Here is a 10,366-nt window from a genome sequence, read left to right as displayed (position 1 = left end):
TATTATTATTATTATTACTTTATATATAATTTAATATATTTTATATATTTACTATTACAATATTTTTTACAAATTTAATAGTTATTTAATTTTATTATATTTAGAATTTAATGTTATAAAATTATAATTGTATATATTATATGAAATTAAATATATGAATAGAATATAATAGAATGGTCTTATAAAATATGAAATAAATTTTTACAGCTCGTATCACCATTGTCACTTTTATAGTGGTAATTATAGTTTTATCTAATACTATAAATTGCTGTAATGTTCAAAATAATTCCTATACAGTGATCACTTCAGGAAATCATGAGAAAAAGGTTCTTGTCATTGAATTTAACATTCCCTTTTCTGTTTGTCCCAACAGTGTTTGCGTTTGCTTAACCACACCTTTAACAGGGACTACAGCCATGTGTGTGTTAGCGCGCTGGAGTCCACCCTGCTGCTGGGCCAGGAGTCGCTGCTGTCCTGCGGGAGTGAGGATCTAACCGAGTCCTCTTCCCCATCCACCCACCTGGGCCTGGGCCACAACCCTTGCCCCGGCCCTGACACACCCAACGAGAGGCAGAAGGAGCTGGCTGCAAAGGTAAATCAGTGACTAACCTGCTTAGTTATATGTATTATATATAATATATTATATATAAATTATTATATTTTATATATGAATAGAATATAATAGAATGGTCTTATAAAATATGAAATAAATTTTTACAGCTCGTATCACCATTGTCACTTTTATAGTGGTAATTATAGTTTTATCTAATACTATAAATTGCTGTAATGTTCAAAATAATTCCTATACAGTGATCACTTCAGGAAATCATGAGAAAAAGGTTCTTGTCATTGAATTTAACATTCCCTTTTCTGTTTGTCCCAACAGTGTTTGCGTTTGCTTAACCACACCTTTAACAGGGACTACAGCCATGTGTGTGTTAGCGCCAGCGAGAGCAAGGTGAATATGCTATTAAGAATATTTTACCCTTTTTCTTTCTGTCAGCTATCACTGCTACAATAAGATGATTTTAAGAGCTCAGACTGCTGAGAATATACTGCTTTAAAAACCTTTAGGTTTCTGAAAATGTAAGACATATAAGCATTTTTACTATTGCTGCAGAAACCTCCAGAAATGTTTTTGTGAAGGTGTGTGTTTGTGTTCTGTGTTTAATGACTGATTACCCTGTTGTGATGTTTTGTAGTTAAGCGAGATGTCAGTAACTCTTTTGAAAGACTCGGCCTCAGTGTGTGCAGAAAGCACCCTCACCCCGTCCTCCACATGCCCCTCACTCGTGGAGGGACGCTACGGCCACAACACTGAACTCAGGTCAGTACTTAGTGACTGCTGTTTCGTTTTGAGTTTTAAAAGAATAAACAAAACGTTTTAATGGTGATATCTGCAACACAAACCAAATGGAAGTGCAAAAACAACAGTTTTTAAAAAGATTTTCTGATCATTCCTTAGTCTGCTATTGATCAGACTAACAGATAGTCCTGTCCTAAATTCATGCTTTTGATGAAGCTAATGTGTCAGGCTAGTTTGAGAATCAACCTATGAATGCCTTACATTAAAGGTGTTTCTGTATATTAAGGTGGGATAGGAGAAAGTGTTTTAACATAAATATGTTAACATAAAGAAAAATCTTTACATGTTTTTAAAGCTGCAGTCTGTAAGCTTTGTCGCCATCTCTGTTTGAAAACCTGCAATTGCAGCTGTGTGCGGAATTATCTTCCTTGCGTGGGTTGTGCGCCGAATCTAAAGATCGGTTAGCTCATATCACATCAAACCGTTCAAATTATTATTATTGTTATACTTTATTCTCAAATTGTTAATGTTAACAACATCAGCATTTCGTGACTATGAGTATAGTGTGTATAAGCGAGTAGATTTCAATTTCTGTACAGTCTAATCTCTAATTGTCATGCCACTCGAATTTCAATAAGAAATTCTTTTAACCCACAAAGCAAATTATGCTCCCTTCGAACTGGTTGTCTTTAAAATACAAATCTTGTATAATCCCAGGCTATCTGTAATCAGAAGCACATTTAAAACTGGAATATAATTTAATTTCATTCACATGTGTTTCATAAACACATAATCCTTTCTGGATTACAATCCACCATCAAAATGATACATTTAATTATTCCAGCTGCTGTGAGAAAAGGCTATAAACGATCCTCCACCTGCAGGATCCTCAGTCACATGCGATAGCCTAGCTAGTAGCCGGGACAACTTCTTTATGTTTACTGAAGTGACGTAATGACGCAGTGCCATGCTCGAATTTCCCGCGAAAATCTACCCGTACCACTCAAATTAGAAAACATTATTATAAGATGACCATTGTGAATCGAGTGGCTCCAAATGAAACGCTATCTAACTAAAAGTTCCATCTATATTCTTATTGCTCATATGTGCAGACCCCCAACACCTCGATCTCGTGCTGTCAGCCCCATCCCTGACACTGAAACAGAGGGCAAGAAGTCTCCTCAAGAGTCCAAATCAAGATCCCACACTTTTGTGCCAGACATTCAGGAAATCCGTGTCAGGTGAAAAAAAATAAAATAAAAATTGTACAGATCGTACAAATTGTTTATTGTTCAGAGGATGAGCAATTCCTGTTTATGTTACATTTGCCTGAATATGAAATTCAGTTTCTGAGATTTAAAGGGTTAGTTCACCCAAACATGAAAATTCTGTCATTAATTACTCACCCTCATGTCGTTTCAAACCCGTAAGACCTTCGTTTATTTTTGGAACACAAATTAAGATATTGTTGATGGAATCTGAGAGCTGTCTGACCCTCCCATAGACAGCAATGCAACTGAAATGTTCCCAAGTCCAGAAATGACAGAATTTTCATTTTTGGGTGAACTAACCCTTTAAGGAATTTGCATCTTTGGAAGTTAACTCTAACCTGTACCCTATTTTATTGTTACAGCCCAATTGTGTCAAAGAAAGGTTATTTGCAGTTCCTGGAGCCCCACAGTAATGACTGGGTTAAGAGGTATGTGGTGGTACGCCGGCCTTATGTCTACATCTACAAGTGCGAACTAACATGGCGGCGCCCATCACCCGGTATAGATCAACTAACACGGTCGATATAAAAGTGTTTAAACTACCAAATAGATTTAATTGCACATATTTCAGAATCGGAATATCAGATATTTCATAATATAGTGAGCATGTTTGTGAATATTTTGAATAAAACAGGAAAAACGAAATAAAAGCGATCCATGTGTCATACAGATCTATTGTGGCTGCGTTGTGTCACATGACAAGCATGACGCGTCGCCATGGAAACAATAAGGCGATACATTTTAAAATAACGGTCGCCTAAAAAAAACTCACGCTGGGGGCTCAGCTAGAATATTTTAAACTCACGTGCGAAAGGGTTAATGACAGAATTTTCATTTTTGGGTGAACTAACCCTTTAAGGAATTTGCATCTTTGGAAGTTAACTCTAACCTGTACCCTATTTTATTGTTACAGCCCAATTGTGTCAAAGAAAGGTTATTTGCAGTTCCTGGAGCCCCACAGTAATGACTGGGTTAAGAGGTATGTGGTGGTACGCCGGCCTTATGTCTACATCTACAACACAGAGAGAGACACAGTGGAAAGGGCCATTCTTAACCTGTCCTCGGCACAAGTGGAATACAGTGAAGACCAGCAGGCCATGCTGAATGTGAAACTTTTTACATTTTTATTATTTTATTTTATTTCAGTCTCTTTCAAGGCAACACATTTTGAGTAAATCGACTGTTTATAGGCTGAACTAATTAAATTCTGTCTTAACTGCAGACCCCCTACACATTTGCGGTATGCACAGAGCATCGTGGGATACTCCTTCAAGCCAGTAATGACAAGGAGATGCATGACTGGCTGTATGCCTTTAACCCTCTGCTTGCTGGATCTATCAGGTATACAGTAAAGCAGATATCTAAGCCTTTCACTTTAAAAGACCTGTCATACCGATATTTATTTGACTTTCTCCTTCCCATCAGGTCTAAACTGTCCAGAAGAAGAGCCGGGCAGATGAGATTTTGAGCCCACTACATGTATACCTACTGTACAACTCTTTGAGGACAAAAAACACAAAGGACTAACCTTGTAAATAGATCTACTGATAGATCCCCCAGTTTCTGTGCTTAATCAACTCTCTGACCCTCTGTTTCCTACATGTGTGTACCTGCACCTGGCCACACTAGCACCGACTGTGCACCTGTATCTTAAAGGCCCCTTTGTTGTGCATCTACAGTGGCCTAAATATTCAACTTATAGCGCCAAGAGAACAGGCTAGCTACTTTATTGGGGTAGAGATAGTATGCTTATGTAGTCTTCAGCAACATTTTAGAAAGCTGGTGATGGGAATTTCTAATTCTGAAGCTGTCAGCTCATGCAAACACATCTGAATTTGTTACTGTGAAGAGTGGCGTCCATATCTTGGGTTTCTGGGAAAATGGATCACATGGCCTTACTGTGTTATTCTTGAATTGCAAGTCTATGGGTTTAAAACGATAAAACTGGTCAGTATTTAAGTCAGCAGACCATATGTTTGTTCATTTCTTGGCTATGGAAGATAGGATTGATCAATGATAAGCAGTTCTTAGCAAGGAGTAGATGAATCACATCATATTACGCTCTTACTCTCTTTAAGTGCAGTTCTTGGACACAGTACAACCCATCATAAATACTCATATACCTTTATAATGTTTCCCTTGTATGGCCTTGAAATGCATAAAGTTTTCAAAATAACCAGGATGCATGAGGAAAAAATTGGCAATGGAAAATGGTTGCATTCTCAAATCTCTATATGAGAACCATTATAAAGATTTGGCCTATTTTTGTTGGAGTACTGGTCAGTAGATTTATCTAAAATGTATCATAATCCAGTCTAATATTTTATATAAAAAATTATCGGTATCCCCAAATTATCTTATATCTGTCTAATTTATTTTTTATCTAGTTAGGTATTTATTTAACGTTTTTATTTATTTCAGTATGTATTTATTGACAAAGACTGTAATATTTTTAAAGAAGTACAGTGCAATTTCTGCATATGGCACTTTTTTTATCATGAGTTGACTAACCTCCCTTTTACTGACTGCACTGCTCTCATTTCCCCCGACACAATGAAAAGCATTTGGGGAAGAGGTTAGAAGTGAATAGCTGGGATAGCTGCTATTACATGTAGATTTCTTGAATTTTGCTTCTACTAGATACGTTCACTTGTTTTAGTTAAGAAAACAAAAATGTTTTTTGCAAGATTGATCAGGTAGAGAAAACTCATCTTCATTGCCCAGAATCCTAAATGAGTGTTTGTGCAGTGGTCAGTCTTGGAAAATGGAAGGTTTAGACGTTTGTTAGAATAAATCAAATGTACAGTACTGATGGAATTTTCTACATGCACCCCAGAGAGTGATGATTTTGTGCCTCTTGCATCATCTACTCTGTTTTTGTTTTACAATTTCCATCATCTTAATCCCTGTGCGCTTCTTTAACAGGGTGAATGTCCACTTTCAGGCCCACTCATCTGTACCATGGTTCCTCTCTGTGCGCAGGCAAAAGTAGCTTTAGTTAGTTAGTTTTTAGTTAGTTTCATTTTTAGTTTGCATATTTAGTTTGCATATTGCACATGCCCTACATATTGACTAGGTTTTGAGATTTCTAAGCATATCTAGATGGTGTAAATATTTTTTTTCTCAACTGACTTTACTTAAAAATGAACAAAACAAACCTATTTATTCAGCCAGAAAAAAAAAATCATCATGGACTCCAGAAACAAGCGCTACTGTCAGCATTGTTCCGAACCATGTACAATCAATGATTGTAATCATATAAAATATCCAACAGGCTAAGACATGTAACACAATACATTTAGACACATGATTTAGACACTTTGTAGTGCAAAAGCGTTTGTTAGAAGGTGGAGTTCTGTGGGTCAGACCTGGACTTAGGCAGTCACTGAGCAGAAACCATGCATGCACTTTCATTGCTTATTATAGTTAGTCCAGGCGGCTTATAATTTGGTTTGGGATGACTGGATGATCCTGCAGGTTACCTAACACAAGCCTTTTCCATATTTAGAGCGCAGTTCAACTATTTGCAAACCTGAGGTGCCTCCAGCAAGATTCAGGCATATCAGCATGACTGAGGCCAGCCAACCTTCAGCACATGCTTAGTACAGGAAGAATCTGACACTGAACTAACCTCTATTGAAAGCCTTGATCTGTCTATGAGTAAACCTCAAAGATCTGCATTTCTAATTCCAAAAATTCAGTTACTAATATTGTTATTTAGGATGTTGAAAGCTGAAAAGTGGGTTTCTGTTTCTATGAAAAAGCGGGGTTCTGCTTCTCTGTAAAAGCAGAAGACATATCCTAAAAGGATTCTCAATCCCTGAAGGTTCTCTGTTTATGAAAAATAGTTAATGCACATTTTTGCAATTTCTGTATGTATTTGTCACTTCACTTTCACAACCAGTTCAGAGTAAAATATAAGCAATGCCACTATTTTTAGAAACAAGTGCATATGTTAATAGTAATAACAGGTGCATTTTCAAAATGAGTGACAACTAAATTATTACAAAACATAAAGTTAAAAGAATCACTTTTAGTTTGAGTACATACAAGCAAATGTGAATTGTCTTGGTTTTTGTCTGTGCACCTTGTAGAAAGTAATGCAGAGAGCTGAATGGCATTCTTTATGTTATAGCCTGTCCTGTACCATTTCTACAAGCAATTTACATAAAACATTACATTATCATGTTTCAAGGCTAAAAACGTTGCATTCGTTTTACCATCTCCCAAAATGAAAGAATCAGTTCTCATAATCGACACCAAATATTTGTGTGCTTCCATTCTCCTCTTATGCACAGACTCCATTCATAAGCATATTTTCTCAGTTTTTTTTTTCTCTCTCAGTTTTACTTGCCTTGTATATAAACATGATTGCTGTGAATGGTGTAATATGCAGTTGTAACTGGTTTGTACCATCTTCAATGGGCAGTAGTTCAATGTCTCTTTCTGAGTGTTGGAATTATGAGTCAAATGTTTGTGTACACTCAACACATTGTCAGATATGAAATAAATGTGGAACTTATGCAACACTATGAATTACTTTTTTGTGTGTTTATTGATTCAAGCCATTATTTTATGCATAAGAAAACTAGGAAAACTCAAGCTGAATGTATCCTTGATTTTATATGTAAAATATTTATTTCAGAATTCTGACTTTATTTCTAGCAATTGTAGTTTATATATCACAATTATGAGCTAATATCTAGAAATGCAGAGTCCCCCCCCCCCCTCAAATTTGTTTCGGGTTTTTTTTCTTCCTTACTGCCATTTTAACATTTAATCCTTTAAAAAAAAACTTACTAGTATCTATTTCCATGCTACTAGTACTTAATCTTTAGCTACTAGTACCTTTTTAAAAGATGCATAAATGTTAAATCGGCTTTCCATAACTAGTAAGATAAGAATTCTTACTAGCAATAATTACAAAAGATGCTAGTGTCTAATATATAATTACTAATACCTTATGAATAACTACTAGTATCTATTAAATGGGTACTAGTATCTACTGAATAAGTACCAGTATCTAATAAATAAGTATAGTATCTAATGAATGTTTACTAATATCACTATTGGAATAATTACTAGTCAGAAATTAATAGATGAAATCAAAAACAGAATAACTACTTCCTGTTCAATTGAAGATATCTTCAACTTCATAAAGAACTAGTGGGAATGTATTTGGAGATATCTGGTTTTGTATGTTAGCTCGATGATCTTGCTTATTGGTTACCATGAAAACATAAGAAAATATATGTTTAATATGTTATATGATATTCATTGCTTTGACAATATAAAAAAAAAAAACGTTTTTGATTTGATTATTGGCAGTTAGACCCAAAAACCAGTTTGTGCACACCAGCCAAACAACCACAACATCCGCCTCAAGAGATTGTGCCTTGTTGGAGAGTATTTATAATTCCTTACAATAAACGAAGGTTTCTTCTCAAGTTTAATAATGACGAATCATGGCCATCAGCTGTGCGCTTCCAAAATTTCCCTGGCTTAATGATCTTTCAACATAGCTGCATTTTCTGCAAATTTAACTGCCTCTGCCATGTTGCACCTTCTTTCTCATCCCTTCTCATAATCTTCTAGCTTCCATATCCTTGGGCTATTTACGTTTCCTGTCTAATCTCTCTTTCTCATATGTAGTTGGTTCATTAATATTCAACATACTATTAGCAAACTGATCAGAAATGCACATTTAAAAAGTACTATCTATTAAGTTCAGGACATCTTTAGTCTAAAAAGTTACTAGTGTAGTATCTAAAAATAAGTACTAATTCAATTTTTTTCTTAACAAGTACAATTGAGTGTGTACATTAATGAGGAAAAAAAATTAACTTAAATGATTTTAGCAAATGGCTGCAATATAACAAAGAGTGAAAAATTTAAGGGGGTCTGAATACTTTCCGTACCCACTGTATGTTTAATATGTTATATGATATTCATTGTTTTGACAATATAAAAAAAAAACTTTTTTGATTTGATTATTGGCAGTTAGACCCAAAAACCAGTTTGTGCACACCAGCCAAACAACCACAACATCCGCCTCAAGAGATTGTGCCTTGTTGGAGAGTATTTATAATTCCTTACAATAAACGAAGGTTTCTTCTCAAGTTTAATAATGACGAATCATGGCCATCAGCTGTGCGCTTCCAAAATTTCCCTGGCTTAATGATCTTTCAACATAGCTGCATTTTCTGCAAATTTAACTGCCTCTGCCATGTTGCACCTTCTTTCTCATCCCTTCTCATAATCTTCTAGCTTCCATATCCTTGGGCTATTTACGTTTCCTGTCTAATCTCTCTTTCTCATATGTAGTTGGTTCATTAATATTCAACATACTATTAGCAAACTGATCAGAAATGCACATTTAAAAAGTACTATCTATTAAGTTCAGGACATCTTTAGTCTAAAAAGTTACTAGTGTAGTATCTAAAAATAAGTACTAATTCAATTTTTTTCTTAACAAGTACAATTGAATACTAGTCACTATTGGAATAAGTACTAGTATCCAGTGGCAGCTCCGGGATGTTTTTGATGGGGGTGCTAAGGGGGGCTTAACAGTTCAGAGGGGGTGCTAAAAAACGAATTAAATTGAGTGAAAGTAATGAACGCCTATAAGCTTCAGCAATCTAAATAGAATGCAAATGCAGCCACCTTGTGTTTTTTATATACAGCTGCTTCGAAATTAATAGATGAAATCAAAAACAGAATAACTACTACCTGTTCAATTGAAGATATCTTCAACTTCATAAAGAACTAGTGGGAATGTATTTGGAGATATCTGGTTTTGTATGTTAGCTCGATCTTGCTTATTGGTTACCATGAAAACATAAGAAAATATACGGGGCTTAGTTCAGAGGGGGTGCAAAAACTCATTATATTGAGAGAAAGTAATGAACGCCTAAGCTTCAGCTATCTAAATAGCATGCAAATTCAGCCACCTTGTGTTTTTTATATACAGCAGCTTCGAAAAAGGCAAATTTAATTTTTTTTCTGTGCTATTAAACTTCTCATATGCCACTGTTATTAGTAATATAACTTCTAATGCCAACTTCAAATATGACACTTACAAATTAATAAAATGTATGAACGCACATAGAAAAGAGAGGAAGTAGGGATTTTTTTTTCTTTTTTTATTGTTTTATTTTATTTTATTTATTTTTTATTTTTTTACACATATCTATTAAGTCATTTTTTCTGACCATCAGGTGTCAGTCACTCTCAATGCCAACTGTCAGGAAAACATGGTATGGTAAATTCTAACAATTTTTTACAATGGATAAAGTGCCGACAATTCATACAACTATTTCCATACAGTGGCATAGCGGACTGGCATGCACTGCGGGGGGGCCCCGCGATAACCTCCCCGTGTTGAGTTGCGTTGTATCATGTGTCGACGATAGCCAGAGATATTGTCAAAAGCATCAAAAATTGGCAATATTAAGAGGATTTAGCATTTCCAATTAATGTGGGCCTGTTACATTCTTATTATTATTAGGCCTTATTATTAGGTTACTTTTATTATTAAATTACATGCATCACCGCATGACGCGCTGTGAGGATAATTAAAGTATAGGCTATTAGCTTACTCCTTATTGAAAATGTTTTTAAAACGTTTTTTTAAAACAGGTCTATTAATTTATATAATGAATTATAGGCCTATAATTTAAATTATTAATACTGCAGTCATCAATGAAAATTAAGAGCAGCTTTATTTCGTGCACAGATTTTCAAAAACAACCTGATTAACGCGAAATACGTTTCTTCTCATGTTTTTCAC

The 10,366-nt window shown here is 35.1% G+C and overlaps 1 protein-coding gene across 1 annotated transcript in view; it reads left to right on the top strand.

Annotated features, from left to right (window-relative positions):
- The window catches only part of LOC107752654 (kinesin-like protein KIF1A), a 97,841-nt gene extending 92,917 nt beyond the window's left edge, over positions 1–4,924 (top strand). The window contains exons 54-61 of the mRNA XM_016568685.1: positions 461–592; positions 887–958; positions 1,203–1,327; positions 2,419–2,547; positions 2,940–3,044; positions 3,491–3,683; positions 3,800–3,918; positions 4,003–4,924. Coding sequence (XP_016424171.1) covers positions 461–592; positions 887–958; positions 1,203–1,327; positions 2,419–2,547; positions 2,940–3,044; positions 3,491–3,683; positions 3,800–3,918; positions 4,003–4,045 — 918 coding nt within the window. The 3' untranslated portion in view covers positions 4,046–4,924. The remainder of the gene's footprint in view (positions 1–460; positions 593–886; positions 959–1,202; positions 1,328–2,418; positions 2,548–2,939; positions 3,045–3,490; positions 3,684–3,799; positions 3,919–4,002) is intronic.
- Positions 4,925–10,366: the final 5,442 nt, after the last annotated feature.

Source organism: Sinocyclocheilus rhinocerous, unplaced genomic scaffold (assembly GCF_001515625.1).
Source record: "Sinocyclocheilus rhinocerous isolate Xijiao unplaced genomic scaffold, SAMN03320098_v1.1 scaffold1733, whole genome shotgun sequence".
Classification (NCBI taxonomy): domain Eukaryota; kingdom Metazoa; phylum Chordata; class Actinopteri; order Cypriniformes; family Cyprinidae; genus Sinocyclocheilus; species Sinocyclocheilus rhinocerous.
The sequence above is the reverse complement of the archived record's forward strand: the minus strand, read 5'-3'. Positions and strand labels throughout refer to the sequence as shown.